This window comes from Syngnathus floridae, chromosome 6 (assembly GCF_059516105.1).
Source record: "Syngnathus floridae isolate MCC-2025c chromosome 6, RoL_Sflo_1.0, whole genome shotgun sequence".
NCBI lineage: Eukaryota > Metazoa > Chordata > Actinopteri > Syngnathiformes > Syngnathidae > Syngnathus > Syngnathus floridae.
In genome coordinates this window covers 13,500,169-13,519,049 of record NC_142418.1, presented here as the reverse complement: position 1 = coordinate 13,519,049, position 18,881 = coordinate 13,500,169, and the positions used below count along the sequence as shown (strand labels likewise).

Genomic DNA, 18,881 nt, shown 5'->3' with positions numbered 1-18,881 from the left:
TTTGCGTAGCCACGTCGTGTCTTTATGACGTCAGCTAACGGCCAACCTCGCTGTGTCGAGTGGGGTGTTTTATTTTCTCAATCCTATCGGTTAAATTATATCGTATATGAGACATTATAGACGTCAAACACCACTATCAGTGCGGAAGGACAGTTCTTAACGCAACAGTGACGCGTTTAAGGAGTTCCGGTCGGCAAGGTGAATTACATCGAGGGTTTGTTCATAGTTAGCTTAGTGGCGTTACGCGTATAGCTTACCACCGGGGTCGGCGCTCATTGTTAGTGAATTGTTGGTCGATTTACAAGTGTCCCGAGGTTGCCCAAGTGATAATGGACATAACCTCCGAACTCGAAGCTAATCAGTTTCTCCGATCATACCCCGAAGACAGTTGGTTGTTGTTAGATGGTTAGCCTGTTAACTATGCGCCCTCGCGTTATGGGCCTTGTTGCCGACTACACGTCCTGGCTATTAGCATGCTTACCAGTCAATGACCCTGTAATGAATCGTGTCGTGTTTACATTCTCTTGATCGTTGTATCGTGCTGTACGCACTAGTAGGTGACACTATTGACTCTACATATGATTTTGAATGCTTTTAACCCATGCTATCAACTAGCAAATTGGGTAGTTTGCTAATGCTAAGGGGATGGTTCATTTGAAACATTAGATTCGTTGTGTGCACACTTACGTGTAAACATAATATGTAATTATTGACTTTTTTATTCCATCCTTTATTATTTTAGACTGATTGTGTCTACAAGTGTGTACACATTTTACTTGAATTTGGCGATCGGCTTTAACGCAAGTGTCATTACTAACATTAAAGCATCAAAATGGCCAGAAGGCCTGAACAATCCGATATTTTTAGCCTTATCACTTACAACTTGGGTGTGCTAAGAAAAAGGGAATTATTGGAGTTTGCTATCGCAGCTTAATTATTGCTATACACAAGGAGGCTGCCTTTTGAATCCATATCACCTTAAACTGTACGTGTGCCTTTTTTTTTTTGCCTACAGTAAAATATTCTCAAATGGATACGCCTGAAAGGTCATTGCTGTCTCCCGTGGAGGAAAAGGACATTTCTGACAGTGAGCTACTGGATTCCCCTGGTGAGGAGGATAGGGTCATATCAGACAGTGAGCTACTCTATGAAGAAAATGGAGAACTGGTGGAGGAGGATGAAGATGAGGATACAGTCGAAATCACAGGAGGAGGTCTGGCATTACAGGCGGTGGCAGGAGAAGAAGATGAGGTTGTACCTGACTTTGTTTCTGAGCCAGAAGATGATGAATCTGTAGGAGAAACTGATGGACTGGGCCAAGAGAATGAGGCTATTTTGCTAATGGAAGGGGATGAGGACGATGACGATTATAAAGATGATGATGACGATGATGATAGGCAGCATGCGGGTGGTTTGGATGGAGAGGATGAGGTGGAAGATGGAGATGATCGATTACTTCACACTCTTTCCCCTGAATTAGAACCAGCACAAGGCAAGAACTTTGTCACCAAGGCAAACAAAAAATTATCAGACACGTATGGAAAGTCCAGAAGGGATGCAGCAGTCCTTGGTGCTGATCGTGAAGATGAGGAAGAAGATGAGGAGGAGGAGGGAGCGAAAAACGTTGCAGAAGAACAGAATGATATTTTGCGGACTCGAGACGGGAGAGCTCCTGTGTCGAGAGACATTAAGGGGGACTCGCCGTCTGTTTCCAGGGAGCTGGATGAACATGAGCTGGATTATGATGAGGAAGTCCCGGATGAGCCCAACATCCCCCCACATGACGATGAGGAAGAAGAGGATGCAAAACTAGCCTTGGAAGAGGAGGTGAGCGAAGCCACAACTGTAAAAAAGCGAGAGAAGAAACCAATCCTTCCCCCGTCCCCCAAAGATGGGGAAACCAGAAAGACCGATAACTCCAAAATTCGTAGAGAGTCTTTGAAAGACAAGAAGAAAGAAGAGGATGATGGAGAGATTGACGAAGGCGAGATTGATGTAAGTAGACACGGTTTGACTGATAACTGCATGGTGTCACAGTGCAGGCAAATCGACCCAGATTTATTTTTGCCCGTAATCTACCTGTATCTATTTTAATGACACTGCGTCCTGCTCAATTCCAATTCCGTAATAGTAATTTAGCTAACGTTCAGTAGACAATTCTGGCGGCAGTGACATGACGTCATCTTGAGTGGCGTCTCCATGTAATTAGGTCCAAAAGCCTCGCTTCATTAACCCAAAATGTTGTATTCATCTATCGAGGCTCTCATTGGCAGCGTTTGCTGAATGAGCCGCTTCATACCTTGCAAGCACATTATGTCAAATTTACACTTGACATGAAACTTTGAACATCATGTGCCTGAAAATGTTCTGTTAAATGTAAAGCTGTATTTTCGTTTTTAATGTCTAGGACGATGATTTGGAGGAGGGGGAGGTAAAAGATCCGTCAGACAGAAAGATCAGACCACGTCCTATCTGCAGGTTCTTTATTAAAGGTAAGTCATGTTAGAACATAGCGTGACCTCTGTTAAGCTTCTGTTGTATAGAGAACCTGTAAAAATGCATCCTGTAAATTGTGAAACAGTGTTCACAGTTGTGCCTTAATTCTTGTGATCCTCCACAGAACTATACAGATCATGTGGTTGAAATTTAAGAAATTGAATGGCTCCTCGACTAATTTGGGTACCTTTGTTCAAAGAATTGCTCGAGGCATTTTTTTTCATCTGCCTTGAGTACACATTTATTTATGTGTACAATAGAAGTAAAGACGTAGGACGAAGTCAAACTGCAGGAACAATAGTTCAAGCTATTTATGACAGTAATACGCCACCAACGTGATGAGAAAGCCAACTTGAACGGAAAACTTAGCTCTTCAATGCCAAGTTTTTTTTGTCATGTTCCCGACAGTGTTGCGACCTAATGACTGACTTCCAGTCTCCCAGACTCGCGTTTGCCGTCACAAACTAAAATAACATTCAATTGCTAATTAAGGGCACTTAAAAAAAAAAAAAAAAAAAAACTTGTAATTGTGATTACGCTGACACTGTCATGCGGCACCTTTTTGCAGCATTTAATGGCACTCCAGCGTTAGCTCCTTGCAACGCTAGCTGCTCGAAGTGCTCAAGTGCCCCATATAGGCTGGCAAGAACTTTTTAAAGGCAGTTTATTAGACCTAAATGACACTATCACATTTTGATTCTCGCTGACAGCTTGACTCTGATGCCGTTCCTACAAGTCACTTTTTAACAAACCGGACTTACTCAAGTCAAGCCTGCTGTTTTTGCTAGCAAAATTGCCACTCTCTTTCTGTTAATCTGTCTCATAGATCTGCTACGCACAATTTAAATTTAAGTTTGAAATATTGTCTGAAATAAAAATCAGTTGGTTGTTCGTTCAGTGGGAAGTTTTTGGGGTATTCTGTAGTTATAACAAGATTTTCGTTAATTATTATTTCTATCCGAATACCCAATCATTTGATAATAATTAAGGATAAACAGAAGACTAGGTGATTACCAAAATATTTCATAGGTGAAGCCCTACTAGAGTTATGTATATTTTCTGAAAGTGCTGTAATGTGTAGATTGTGGAAATTGGACAATATTTGGTACAGCTATATGAATTCAAAAATAAGGAATCAAGTAGTAACATTGATCTTGGTTGGCCCTAGCCCATCGGGAACAATTAGCTTAACAGTCAGGCTCTTAGGGCTTCAAACCAACTCTCTTCTCTTAAGTGTCAGTTGGAATAACGTAACATGGTAAACATTTCTTTTCGTAGAACTGCAATTTTATTACACCGTTCTCCCCAATTCATGCAGCTCACTGATTGATGATGTCAATGTTTTTGAAGAGCTCATTAGTGGATCATTATTTATTGCCAAAGATGAACCACTAATAACTCCAACCTAAATCATTACAAGATTCTATTGTGTGGTCAATTTTTATGACTCTCAAGAACTATTTTGTTTCACCAGGCAATTGTACTTGGGGTATGAACTGTCGGTTTATCCACCCTGGCGTCAATGACAAAGGTAACTATTCCCTCATCACAAAGCCAGACATCTTCTCACCTAATGGAGCACAGCCTGGAGGACCCCTGCCGCTTATACCCAACAACTCCTGGGTAAGTCGCTGTCTCACTTCTTCAAGTGGGTATTTGTGTTGTTTTTAATCATGTGTGCAGGACAAGGGAAAGTCCATTTATTTGAATTTGTTTGACAAAGTGAAACTTGTTTGTTGTATTAGTTCACAACTATGTAAAATATTTCAACTTGGAATTTTTTGAATTTAGATAATTATTGTCAAACGTTGGCCTTTTGAAAAGTGTTCTCAAACTCACAGCCTGCAGGCCAGTTGCGACCCGCGGGACTATAGTTTGTGGCCTTCACCTTAATATGAAAGTTTAATGTTAGTGTTGCCCACGATTTTGATATGAATGATTGTGTGCGAGTGGATTGTTTTCTGTTTGTATTTGTAGTTTGTATAGCGTCATAGTTTTAATGACTTTCACCTTGCGTCATGCTTTAGTGGTTTTTCTGTTTGGAACGAATAAATTCATCATCATCATCATTGTGGTTCAAGTCAGGCAAGTTTGTTGGCCGATCAAGTTCTGTTAGTCCATGGCTGTTTAGATAGGTATTGGTAGTGTTGATGTATGGTCAACTGCCAAATCCTGCTGAAAAAATGATCATTTTTTTATAAAAAGCTTGTCGGCAGCCAGACTAATTTTTTTGCTCCAAGATTTTGTGGTTGACTGTGGACTTCAGCATGGTTGACAAGGTTCCCCAAAGCATTACTGACCGTGGAAACTTCACAGTGGACTTAAAGCAGTTTGACTTTTGTGCTTATTCATACTCGGTAACATTGAATTGCAAATGAAATGCAAAATTGACTTTCTTCTGAAAAGAGTTGAGACACTGGGCAACAAACCTGTACTCCCAGGGGAAAGGGAGCAGGAGACAGAGTAGAAGTGGTCGTCATCAAAAATCATTGAAACTTCCATCCATTATCTGAACCACCATATCCTTTATATCATTTAAATATACAAGTTCATTGCCAGTTTTGGTTTTTGAAGGTGCTGGCACAACCTGTTAGGAAATTGGCTGTGCCTCACAAGCGGGGGGCTGGCTTGTTTCTTTCTGTTGCTTTGTTTTCATACCTATATTTGCATATTTGTTATTGTTTTTTGACACAATATAATGATTATCATTTCTCTTTCAGGCTGCACCTGCAGTGGAAGAACTCCCTCCTCCTCCACCTCCTGTCGAACCTCCTGTGGAAAGTGCGTGGGAGAGAGGCGTCAGGCATGCCAAAGAGGTAACCATGTGTCAAAACTGGATGAATCACATATGGGGTTTTGAAGGGCAGTCACAATGTTGCATTGTATTTGTTTTAGAATTTCGATGAGAATTTCCATACTGGTACTAGTAATTCTCAACTGGCCTGGAGAAAGACACAATGTAAATAAATCAATGAATGCTCACTAAGACAAACAATACTAACTTGCTTTGCAAACTACACAAAGCGTTCTTTCGTCTCGTTCGCTGAAGATATTATTTTACCCGTTTTGCAGTCCAGGGTCAGCCCACTGCATTTTTTTTTGGGAGACGGGGACAATTTTCACTCAAAACTACTTGGATCATCTGTTAACCTGGTTAATTTCTTTCAGTTCTTTTATCTGAGTGGCATTGGAGGCTACTCAAAACAAGAATGATGAAATACAACAGCAAATATCTTGTCTTTGTAGTGTATTCAGCTAAATATAGATGGAAAGGAATTTGCAAATCAGTGTAATTTGTTTTTGCCAAAATTTTACACAAAGTTCCAATAGCTCCTTTTGGACCCACCAATGTGCTCAGACATGGCCGTGTTCATTTTTTAAACAAATTTTGTTTACTTTTACGTTTCCTGTAGATTTTGAAGAAGGCCACCATCCGAAAGGAACAAGAGCCAGACTTTGAGGAGAAATGTTTCAATGTGACTATTGGAGAAGATGAGAGAGAATTTGACAAGGAGAACGAGTTCTTCAGGGACCGCAGCTACCGTATAATCAGAGAGTATGATCTACCTGCATTTGCTTCACTGATTTCTTATTTAAAATGACTCGTACTTACTGACCAAATGTTCAGCGATTGGGACCCGAATTATTTTTGGCTTTCAAGATTCAACTGACAGGGAAAACGCTTGTTAGCGGGACATCCCCACACATTGAATGGGTGTCACGCAGTTATTCGGATTTTCACTATTGGGTACAAACAGTGGGCATCCTCCGTAGGCTACATGGTTTTAAAATTAAGTAATAACATAACCTTGGATGAAATTAATTTGATTTAAAAAAAATTGCAATGTCTACATTTTTTAATTTGAGCTTTACCCAGTTACAATGGGAGAACTGAGTGTCAAAATAAAGCACCTCGACTGAGAGGTTCTAAAGCCATTATGCAATCATTGAGGGTACTTGGTACTATATTTTGTAAATATACATACTGGATTGATAAACTAGACAATATAATTTGGTTTTTTGGTATTACCTTATTAATCTTTCTTATGAAGACCAGATACTGCAGGCAAGACTGCATTAATAGGTGACCTGACTTTCCTGGGACAGAAATGACTTAGGACTTTAAGTCTTGATGGTTAAGACTTTGTAATTCTTGCACATGTGAGAATTGGGGATGGTATCACTTTATTAAAAAAAATACTTTTTTTGATGTTGTTTTAATCAATATGAGACAGTCAATAGAATATAAACAGTTTATTCACTAATATTTAATTTGCTCTTCCAGAGAAATGGACATCAGAGAGCCAATATATGGGTAAGTATAAACTATTCTATATTAAAAGCTTGCTTTACAGTCCATCAAAAAATCAGCAGACCTTTAACTGAAATGTTCAGGTACGCACATTTTTGATGTGTCCATTAAATTGCTGTAATACGTTCACAGTGATCAATATGCTGATCCATACTATGACTATGAAATGGAGGCCCTATGGCGAGGTGGGCAGTATGAAAATTTCCAAGTGCAGTATACAGAAGCTCCTCTTCCATACCACTATAATGTAAGTATTCTCAATGCATGCAACGACTTATACAGGCTGTTGATCTGCTTCTTGTTCTCGTAGTGCAGAGACCTTTTTTTCCATTTCTTTTAAGTTGATCACTTCTTTTAAGTTATTCCAGTTATATATTTATGCAAGATGCCATTTACCATGAATAACTGTCAAGGAACTTTTGCATTACAGTAATTGTATGACACGTCGTCCATGTGCATGCATGACCAATAGTGTCAGGCCTTGGCCCACCTCTTCCAAGCGTGCCAGAGGAGGGGAAGTGTACCAAACCTAAAAAAATCTGGAAAGTTGCTCTAAAGTGTTGTATCATGAGGTGATGCCGCACGTAAACATTTTGAAGGATGGATGTTTGCAAAGCAACGTGAGTGCAGGCTAGAGGAGGCCAGGGGAAAGAAGGGTAATCGCACCAAAGTGTGTTACTACAGAACTCATCTAGTGTGAGTGATCCCTTTTAGACAGTTGCTTTTCTGTTACTTTATTTCACCAGCATTCACAGACCCTGAACAAAACCCTTCTTGGTAGGGCTTCACAATATATTGAAAAAATATCCTTTTCTTCTCCCCCTACGACAGCTCATTAGGGTCCCCTCGCTATTAGGGGGGGGAAAAAAGAAGGCAGATTTACAGCCATAAGCAAGTGATCTGGCATATCACCCAAAAAAAAGTGCTGGGTGCAAGGGAAGGGGGCCCTGTCAATGACTTGACATCACATCCGTTCCCAACATGGCCCTGTGCATTAGAATACACCAAGAAGATTATTTTGGGCAAATACAAGACTAGACACAAAAATAGAAACACCAGATAGCCTTCAAACTTTACAAAATTGCTCTCTTTTACCCATCAAGACTTCAATGTAGAAGCCCCAAGGGTACACTTTAATTAGGTAAGAATACATTGAGCTTGTCACATGAAAAATAATTTTGAAGTTATATAAAAAAATGTGTTTTATCAAAATGAATATTGCAATAATATATATCGCTTTATTAAACAGCATCACATTTTTTTCCAATATTGTGCAGCCCTAGTTCTTGGTCTACATACCATTGCCCCACAGTTGGGTAATCCTGACATCTACTCAGGACATCCCAAAAAAAAAATACCCTTACAAGACGTTTTTGACCAAGCAACAGATGTCAATTCCAGGGGGATCTAATCCTGTGTATATTGTTGGTAAAATATTTAAAAAAACAATCCAACATTATTTGTAATGATTTTTGTCACCATTCCAGGAGCGGGAAAGGGAACGGGACCCTCGGGAGAGGCACAGAGATCGAGAGCGGGAGAGAGATCACCGTGAAAGGGAACGCCGACAGAGGGAACGAGAGCGGGAGAGAGAGCGAGAGAAGGAGCGAATAAGGCGGAAAGAAGAGTGGGAGAGAGACAGGATAAAGCGCGATGAGAAGGATAGACCCAAGATGCGTCCTCCTCGAGACATGCGGGAGAAGAAAAATGAGATCAAACTCAAGCCACAGTCACCTTTAATTCTACCACCCAAGTAAGTGAGATACGTGATCAATCTCTAAAATCTTGCGATAGAAGGAAGCAAAGATGATGATTTGAGTCATTGTGTCTTGGACTGAAGTCAACTTGAGTTTCTCCATATATAAGGAGCTCCGCATCATAAGGCGCACTGTTTTTGTTTTGTTTTTTTGAGTAAATTATAAGCTTTTAAGTGCGCCCTATATTGCGGAAAATACGGTCATTTGCAATACGCATTGAATCGTCTAATATTGTAGAGATATATTTTTGAATAAAATGTCCCAATGACAAGCTAATATGTAAACCAGAGCTGCCAACTGTTACAGATTGTTTGTATTTTGTTATGGAAATCACTGATTGCTGGAGGAATATTAGGGCCGTAACATTTATTATAATGGATATAAGCTGGTTGCTCCGTTGACATCGCGCCTCGCTGTGAGTAATAATCCAGAGACACGATGTTAACGGGATGAGATCCACGTGTAGCAGGAGAGAATGCGGAAGAGAAGTCAAATGATGAGTCAGTGTGTGGGTATGCTGACCAAAAGCGAGCCAACATTGTAGTAATCTAGAAGTGCATTACCAACACGAGCCAAATACAGCAGTTACAACACCAGATAAAAACTTAGTGGCACTTCAGCAGATTATTTTATACCGTGTGTGTGTGCCTGTAATTTCAAGATGATACTTCATGTACTTGTACTTCAGTATTCAGCCACTTTATACTTTTCAAACTTCTGTCGTATTTCAGGCTTCATCACATAAATAAATGAATTGTAACTTTTTGGTGAGGAATGGGACACAATCGTGAAGTGGAATAGATTTTTGGGTATATTTTAAAGTTTTTTTCACAGTTAAAAAACTGAAAAGTGGGACGTGCAATATTATTCGGCCCAGATTTGCGATTGGATTCAGGTCTGAACTTTGGCTTGGCCAATGTAACACCTGAATATGTTTCTGTGTGAACCACTTCATTGTAGATTTGGCTCTGATCTCCTTAGTTGAGATGAAAGTTTAGAGGGACGGCCGGGGTCTTGGTAGATCTGGAGTTGTCTGGTAGTCATTCCATTTCAATATGATCACTTGCACAGTGCTCCTTGACATTTTTAAAGCTTGTGAAAGTTTTTGTATCCAGATCCGGTTTTAAACTTCTCTACAACAGTATCTCGGACCTGCCTGGTGTGTTCCTTGGTCTTCATGATGCTTTAAACAGAACTCTGAGACCATCACAGAGTAGTTGATTTTATACAGAGACTTAATTACAGACAAGTGGATTCTATTTATCATCATCACTCATTTAGTACAACATTGACTCATTCAGAGATCCTCACTGAACCTCTGAAGTGAGCTTGCTGCACTGAAGGTAAAGGTGCCGAATAATATTGCACGCCCCACTTTTCAGTTTTTGTTAAAAAAGTTTAAAATGTCCAATAAATTTCATTCCACATCACTTGTTGATTCTGAAAAATTACAATTTATATCTATGTTTGAGGCCTGAAATGTGGCAAAAGGTTGAAAAGTTCAAGGGGGGGGCTTTGCAATCCACTTCCTGTAAAGTCCTCACTTCCGACTGAGCTATGCTTTTCCTGAACCCTCATAAAAATAATTTAATTACATTGACAAGCTTTGGAAACACTGTTGACTGAACATTGAATGGATGGATGTTTACTTTTGTTACTTTGTTTGATTTTTTTTGTTTGTTTTGTTTGATCCTTGAGCAAATGAAATGCTTCATCAAATGTCTAAAAATAGCTTGCGATTCTATTTTTAGATCTGACACCCTGATGTATTGAGTCATCTATTTGTTCTTGCATCACACTTGCGGAATTTATCATTAACCCCAAGTCATTTACTACATTGACATAAAACGACAATATGTTGTTCCAGATAAGATAATCACCAACTCTGAAGACAATGGTCCTCTGTTTAATGATCAGTTCTTCCTGTTTTAGCGTGATGCTAAACTTAAATGGGTGGATATAGCAATGAATCAAAATATGCAACAGTGCTTAGCACCACTTTTATTACAGCCCTTTTGAAATGCAAGAATGGGGAAATCCCCGAACATGTTCATTTCCTCCTGTCAATACTTGCAGTAATTCGTGAATTCGAACAATATCTTTACCCAAGCAAACTGTTACGTAATGACCGGCCATCCTGAATGATTCATATAACACTTGAAAGATTTTAGATATAACAGGAATGCTTTGTTTGTATTACGATCCTTGATGCGTCACAGGGTGTTGTCTGAGGATGTGAAACTCATTTAAATATTGCAAAAGGTGTTGTTTGCTCCTTTATTGTTGTTTGTGGTTAAAATTAGATTTGGGTGATCTAGCTGGACTTCATCCTGGTAATTGTGTAACATGGCAGTCAACAAAGAAACGTCATCTGTGTCGTGCAGAAGCCTTGTACCACCGTCATAAAAAACAAGCCATTTTTGACACTTCAGATCCGGCAATAATTTGTAATTTGTCAAGCATTTGTCTGCACAGACTAATGGTATCAACTGGCGAAAAGAATTCTGATTTTCCAAATTTTGACTTGGGATTTTAACCCTAAACCAGCAATATGTAGCAGGGATGAGAATTTTTCCGCGGATCCGAGGATTTCTGTGTGTTTTTTCCGTCGAAAGTATCATTTTTGTGAATGGTGTAAATCCGTTGAGAAAATTATTTTTTATATATTGGGGAGGGGGGGGCGTCCAGCTGGCCGGGCAATGTTAGACAGCACCTAGACGAGTCATTTAGTTAGATAGATCTAAGGCCTACTCAGCAAAAGTTTTTGCCAGAATGGCGAAAGATTTGGAGAAAAAAGACGAGGATCGTGCCAGGGAAATAGACAAGTCGAACTGCTTCAGATGGGCATGGCTCGAGAGCAGCGTCATCGTACAACTCGGAACTCAGTCCACATTCTTCCATCTTTTCAGCCGACCAATGGAGCCTCCCACCAAGAAAGAGCTTGTGCCAGCAATGAGACAACCGGACGAGTGGAAGGACCCTTGGCGTCGGTCAAAATCCCCCAGGAGAAGATCCGGTCTGGGCTCTCCACCCCGAGGTCGTCGGAGAAATCGTCATTCGGGTTCTTCTGTTTCTCCATCAAACTCTTCCCGGTATGAGCTTTCCTGCAAGTCATCATGCCTGATAGAATGATGAAAATCTCATTCTACAATAGACCGGCTTATGGCTTATGATTTTATTCTTTTATTGCAGCCACTAAATGATTCGCAATCTCCAAGTATCTTTCGATTGGTGTCAATGTTTTTCTTTGCTCCTTAATTTAGCAAGATTTCTCTGTCTGTCACAGGTCTTCGTCTCACTCTTCGTCCTACACTGGCTCGGGCTCTTCTCGTTCCCGCAGCCGCTCCACCTCATTCAGCTCCTATACCAGCCACTCCTCGCATCATAGCTCTTTCAGTGGGAGCCGTTCGAGGTTTGTTTGTCTCATAATGCCTTTTAAATCATTTTGTATACATTCTCTGCAGCTTTACTAAATATACCTGCTCACAAAACCATGTATAAAATTCACATTAGCTGAAATGGCCTCATTCAGTCACATTCCTTGCAGACTGCTTATTTGCTGTAGGCTCACCACAGACATCCTTTTTTCAAGCTAATGTTGCAAAATTAAGTGTGAACAAAAGAACCACAGATGTTATTAGCGCGTTATTAGCTGTCGGCTTTTCTTTTCCCTGTGAAATGGATAGTAAGCTTATTTTACAAAGGAGTTGTTCTGAATTATTTTGAATACTGTCTATAAAAACAATTGTTCTTCTTCCCTCCAGCGTTTTAAAAATAGTTATAAGTTATAAGTCACTGCTTCAATAGCACACGATTGAGGTCCAAGAAAAACAACAATATTAATAATAATAATAATGAAATATAAAAAATAAGTTAGTCCAACCTCCGACCGGAGTCTTTAGTCCAATTTCCTCACTTAAAAATAACTTGAGCTTTACACGACTGCAAACGACAAAAGGAATGGGTGGTTATTGATTAATGGTAAGTTTATTTTGTATGAATAAGAAATGTCATACTGTTCAAATGTTATTATAGCTCTTATCGTTTGGGTGTATTAGTCAAATGGATCCTTATTTACTGTAAAGAAGTGTTACATAAGAAACTGTACAATTGGAGGTAGGTCTCAATAAGTTCCTTGAACCTACTCCCTTGAGCACACACAAAAAAACGGTTGTTTTCATATATTGATATTTTGTTTGTTAGATTGGGTTGCTCAATAAACTTATGGAATGAAAATGGTGTATTGTTAGAATAACAAAAATATAAACGTGTACTACATTAAACTTGTTCTTTTTTACTGCCTTACTGATTCAGGTCAAGATCATTTTCCACGTCTCCCTCTCCGGCTCCAACTGCACCAAGGAATGCCAAAAATAAGCCAGACCTTCCTCCAGTGCTTACTAAAGGGTAAATCAAAGTGCATTTCTTAACTGCAACAAGTGATTGATTTAATTAAATGCTTAGTGTGGGACATCAGAGTTTTGTTTACTCCGCAAAACCATGTTCCAATTTTCCATATTTAGAGCGTTTCAGCTGTTCCTTCTCGCGTTATTATAATAATGCATTAAATTTATATAGCTCTTTTCTGGACACTCAAACCAAAACTGAACGCTCTACCACCTGGGCCGCAGCTGCCACAAAATCATAAAAATGATCAAGTATAAATAGTTTGTTTGAACTGTGTTGTCTGCATGTTTCAAAATGTCCCCCCCCTCTTCTTCTCCATAGCGTGCCATTGAAACAGGGTGCTGCACCCACTCTACGAAGAGATAAACCCCCCATTAAAAAAGTCCAGACGCCTCCACTACCCAGTGGACCAATGAGTAGGCCTTTCAAAGCCTTGCCTGAGGGAGGAAAGCCTTCCTCTAATCTTCGGCAAACAGGAGGCATAGTTGTCGGGGCCAGTGGTGACGGTAGTGCTGGTGTGATGGTTCGACAGCTACCTTCCCGAGAACCTGGGAAGCATCCTAACCAGAGGGAAGGAAGGCTTAAAGAACGGCAGCAGCAGCAGCAGCATCCTCAGAGGTAAGCAGTAAATTAATGTCAAAACATTTATTTAAGATTGACTTATTTAGTGTCTTCCTTGTTGGCAATCTGATTGTATAATGAAATAAGCAAAACTTAATAAAAGTCTTCTTAAAACTAACACATGTACAAAATATGACACCCAACAATGCGTTTTTTTTTTTCCCCCCAGTTTTTTGAACGTCTAACCACTTAGACAAACTACATGTTGGTTTGTGGGGAGGGTTATCTATTGGAGAGCGGCTCATGAGAGGCCTGGCTAATTGACAAACATCAAATACGTATTACTGATATACAGGTTTGGAGGAATGGTAAGAACTAGGTTTTGGCTCTTCGCCGAGGTGGCCAATTCCATGCTCTGTTTCAACTCTTAAATGTTTAAGTCATAATTGGCGAGCAGGTGAACAAAGAGCACTCACCTGGACTTCAAATATATATTAAATTAGGTTTTCCTAGTCAGCAGAAAAATCCTGCCTCTTTGTTTCGTGTTTCCAAGTACGTTTGAATGTGTTTTCGCAGGTACGTTCAAACGTATAAAATTTTTTGCTCCACATTAGCAGCTACACCCTTTCATAAGATAGCATGCTTTGTTGATGCTGTATTTTGGGGGGAGCGAGGGTTGTTGACCTAAATGACCTAGAAGACATTATACTTTGTGAATTCTAATGTAGGATTATTCAGACATTCATATTAATTTTTGATATGCCTGTGTGCACTGTGTTTTCAGTTCTTTCCTTTATGGTTGGTCTCCCCTTTTAGGCGCACTCTAAGTGGAAGTGTGAGCGGAAGTGGCAGTAGTTATTCTGGTTCAAGCTCTAGGTCCAGATCCTCTTCAAACTCCTTGTCACCTTCACGTTCCGGATCCAGAAAGTCCAAGTATGTCGACCCTCAACACACTTGTTGCATGCATGGTACATACTGCACGATTGTCCAGAAGAAGACGTTTTATATTTTGATTATATTTGTTGCTCTTGTTCGTAGTAGTGGTATTTATGATGTTAATAACGTGTTGTCTAATTTAACACACTTGAGTAACGACAATGTTGATCCAGTCGAGCTAGGAATTAATTGAGCAATGTGGAGTTGCATTATACTGGGAGGGGCATGATGACGAATCATGTTGTGAAAAACTAACAGGTCACGTGTTTTTGCGTCTACTGTGCTGGAAATAACAAAAACCTAATGTTAATTGAGCAATCTCTTCTTGTTTCCACATGCTTGATCTTGGGAAACCTTTCAGGAAGTCCAGGTATGATTGTCATGATTTGTGTGTTAAAGGAAGTGTCTTTGTGTAGGCTTGCAAATACTACTAGCTGTCGTCTTACGTTATTCTGTCGACATGCTAGCAGCCAGTGGCGGCCATGTTGCGCAGTGTGTGAATGCTTGTCCATTCCACATAACCAATACAGTTGTTTGTGAGACTCTTGGATAATCGACTTTTTCCCCTGCCCACAGGTCTTTGAGTGTGAGCAGTGTGTCATCGGTGTCATCGGGTTCAACAGGCAGTAGTTCTGCTCGTAGTGCCGACTCTGATGACATGTATGCTGACCTGGCTAGTCCAGTGTCTTCAGCCAGCACTCGCTCACCTACGCCAGGGCACCCACGGAAAGAGCGAGCAGTCCCCCCTCGGGAACGACCTCCACAGAACAGGGACAAGAATAGGGGTCAGTGTGGATGGAATGCGTAGTGATGACAGTTGGAAGCATAATGTGTATGTTTTACTGATGTGGTCCATTATCATAGAGAGGCTGGTGAAGAAAGAAGAACCCTTAAGAGACGATCGCAGGAAGATGAACCCATCTGGCGGCCCACCCAGAGGAGGCAACCCCATGCCCAGAACAGTCCCCGGAAACAGAGGGGGTCACCCTGGACACCACGCTGCTGGGAATATGCCCCCACCAGGAAACTATGGCGGGCCAAGTTCCCATAAAGATATCAAACTCACCCTTCTCAACAAGGTATTTGTGAATCTAATTTATGGCTGAACAATTCATCAAATTCTAATCAGCTTCTTGGATGCACATGTATTGTGGGGAGTTAGCCACTTGAGCCACTTGAGTTACAATTTGGTCACTGAACAAATTAAACATGAAAGTGAAGGTACAACTTGTTTTATTGTTGTTGTTTTTAACACGTAATTGAATGTTTTTTTTCCAACAGCATAGTGAGAAGAGCAACAGAAAGCGCTATCTCCCTTCTGACAAAGACCGGCCTGTTTCACCCCTCAGCAAAAGGATGGCTATGTCTCCTGACAGAGGTGAGAAACATCGTAATGCACATGTAAGCTAACTGGGAGACATATTACAGATTACCCACCTTTTTGGAATTGGCTGGATAGCACTGTCCCTAGGGACTCCCTCGTTCTGCTGAGAGACTTCAATACTTAGAATTGAAAATGAGACCTGCAAGGGCGTGATTGGAAGAAATGGCCCGCCACTCATCACTCATCCATAAAAAACACCTTGTTCAAACATAAAGGTGTTGCAGTATTTCCCCCAAAATAAGAAATGATTATATAGTTATTTTTCCCAGCTAAATATCATGGTACGGAACCATTACTTGGTCCAACACTACACAACAGTTTTTTTTAAACCAAGCTTTGTCTATCATAACCATAAGCCACAATGTCTTCTATTGTCCTCTATGACGAAGGCAGCAGTGGATGTGTGGCAGAACGTATCACAAAATGCCAAGAATCATTACTAATGGCCTCATCAACCTCTTTCAGCTCGTGATCGCAGGATACCTGGCCGACCTCCACCCTCGCCTCGAATGGATCGATCCAGAGGCCAAGGACCCAGGGCGGTGCCCCCCCAGGGAGACCGGTAAGTGCAGCTGTCCAACATTTGTTACACACAGTCATTCGAGTTGTCGAAAAGATGGGCGTTTAATAATTACCGTACGCACGCACACACACACACACTTATTGTTACCAGCAGCTGCACAAATGTGTGCTCTGGTCACAAATGTCTGGTCTCAATGAGGAACATATCATAAAAGGTACATATGTACGTGTGTAGTTCTCTAGTTCAAAGCATGTCTCTGCTGACGTCGACTGCTTCCGCTAACTGCAAACAGACAGGAATGGGGTTTTTTTTTGTCTGTTTTTTTACAACAACGCAGCCAGTGTTGCCAACTTAACAAGTTTTTCACTATATTTAGTGACACAAAAGATTTTCGCATTAGGCAATTTAATTCCTGATAAGAAACAGCAAAATATATTAAAAAACAGTATCAAAGCATTATTATAGGAGGGGCATAAACAGGTTGTAAAATTGATTGTAAATTAAAATAGTATAAAGAAATTCATCGAATGCATTTTTTTTTTTCACAATAAATATAACTAGCGCCCCTTGAACTGGACGAATGCATAGACGCTGCAATTAATTCTGTCAATTATCCAGTTTCCTTTTTTAAAGAAGAACAATGAGAAGCACCTTTCCTTTTTTGGCTGGTAAAGATGCCGGTGACGATAACCCAGCCCCACCCTATCCCCATGACAAAGCAGATTGTCAAAATCTAGGCGGCTGAAAGTTTACAAAAATTTTGGGGGGAGTTGGCTACAACCCCCAAAAAATACAATCACAAAAACTGGAATATATTTTTGTCTGGTTTTGTAGAAAACGTCCTCTATCACCACCCTCAAAATCATCTGGGAAAGGCCCTGGAGTTCAGTCTGGCAAGCTCGCTGCCCCCACTCAAGCTCCCACTTCCAGTAAAACCAGCAACACTCTGTCTCGTCGTGAGGAGCTGCTCAAACAACTGAAGGCCGTGGAAGACGCCATCGCTAGGAAAAGAGCAAAGATCCCTGGCAAATAAGCCAGAGTGCATCTCTCGCTTCTGTTGGCTGGCTGGCAGTCCACGCCAGCGCACAGCATGGAAAGCCCAGGCCACTCGCAGGTGAGGATCAATTCCCAGTGAATCCTGCTTTATTCTTCTGGCTCCAGTGGACATGTACAAATGCTGTGTGGCGCTCATGTACATTGTGTAAGTAAACATGTGGCCTCCACAAGAGAGTTTTGTCTTAGAGCATCTTTCAATCCCATATGCCCTCATTCTGCGAGTAGTTTTAAAAGCAGGACAGAACACAGGCATGCTGGGATCATCTAATTTGTCTCCTGACTAACAGAAGGTGTCACTCTAATCTTTGAGTGATGAAACAAAATCCATTATTTGTTCTTCTGATGACGAGCAAGATTCTAACGAATCTGCTTTTGCTGTTGTGTGGACTATTTTTGATTTTGTTCCATCAGATCTTGGTGCCTCCTGTTATTTTCTGTATGAAGTGTTCACTGTAGTAGGACACAGAATCAGCAAGACCCTCCCCCCCAATCCTTTGTAAAAAAAAAAAAATAATAATAAATTTGTTGCAAGTGTGTAGTGTTTCCTTGTATATGACAACACTGGTCGTAGGCCCACCTTCAACCAAAGGTCTGTCTGGAGTTATGTCGTGACACCATGTCTGTCACACCTTGTACCATGACAAGAAGTCATCAGGGGCTCAAGAAAATTATATACAGCAGTAGTGAGTTATACATTTTAACAAAAGAAATATGCATTTTATTTTCTTCATAGCTCTTCTCGGAAGTAATGAATAAACCAATGTTTTATTTGTGTCATATTTGTAGTTGGGGGTGAGAGAGGTTGCAAATGGGATGTTCGAGACAAGTTATGTCTTGCTTTTGTGACAAAAGCCCAAATAAACTATTTTGATAAAGAGCACAGTTGACTTTTTTGCCATGCTGTCCAGAGGAACTAGGTCAACCTCAAACTTACTATCCAAATGAGGATTTTCCAGTAGTTTCCCAAACTGGTAGCCCTTTGGCTTAATCAGTACCCAAGTGGCTTTCAGTTTCGGAAAGGTTAGTGACAAAGTTGAAGAGATAAGGCTTTAAGAGATACAAACTTGCTAGTAAGTGATTAATTTGCTGTATATCTGAATATTGTCATTCACCCAGGTCATAGCATTCTTGGAGCATGGATCATCTCAACTGGATTGCTCTGGTTGTCTCTGATGACATTTTGCCTCATCAGACAAGGCATCATCACTTCATGTACATAGGCTAGATAGGACAGCAAAGAGTGGGTATTAGTAGTTAATGTGTGGCTTTTCTGGAAAGCCCAACATGGACATGCAGTCCAAAAAAAGATAACTTGCCTAAATTGTCTTTGACATCATTACAGCACACCACCTTGATGTTTTTGGCCACTGAGGTAATGTCAAGGTTTCCACTTTCAGTTGTTGATTTGAACCTACCTCCATCCACGTCACATATCTGTACTATGACTTG

At 40.5% G+C, this 18,881-nt stretch overlaps 1 protein-coding gene across 2 annotated transcripts; it reads left to right on the top strand.

Annotated features, from left to right (window-relative positions):
• Nucleotides 1–17,967, top strand: zc3h18 (zinc finger CCCH-type containing 18). 2 transcript variants are annotated; one of them, XM_088378333.1, is made up of 20 exons: nucleotides 1–198; nucleotides 1,016–1,995; nucleotides 2,408–2,492; nucleotides 3,971–4,119; nucleotides 5,217–5,312; nucleotides 5,910–6,052; nucleotides 6,782–6,811; nucleotides 6,941–7,055; nucleotides 8,296–8,561; nucleotides 11,475–11,657; nucleotides 11,852–11,977; nucleotides 12,880–12,972; nucleotides 13,294–13,590; nucleotides 14,350–14,466; nucleotides 14,831–14,839; nucleotides 15,046–15,254; nucleotides 15,334–15,548; nucleotides 15,751–15,847; nucleotides 16,319–16,415; nucleotides 17,211–17,967. In XM_088378333.1, exons 2-20 carry the CDS (start codon nucleotides 1,030–1,032, stop codon nucleotides 17,407–17,409), a joined length of 3,492 nt encoding a protein of 1,163 aa, XP_088234459.1. In that variant the 5' UTR covers nucleotides 1–198; nucleotides 1,016–1,029; the 3' UTR covers nucleotides 17,410–17,967. The 2 variants fall into 2 exon arrangements, with proteins under 2 accessions (XP_088234459.1, XP_088234458.1); XM_088378332.1 differs by lacking the exons at nucleotides 1–198; nucleotides 14,831–14,839; nucleotides 15,046–15,254; ... (2 more) ...; nucleotides 16,319–16,415; nucleotides 17,211–17,967 and adding an exon at nucleotides 256–553 and having other exon boundaries at nucleotides 14,350–14,759.
• The last annotated feature ends 914 nt before the right edge of the window (nucleotides 17,968–18,881 follow it).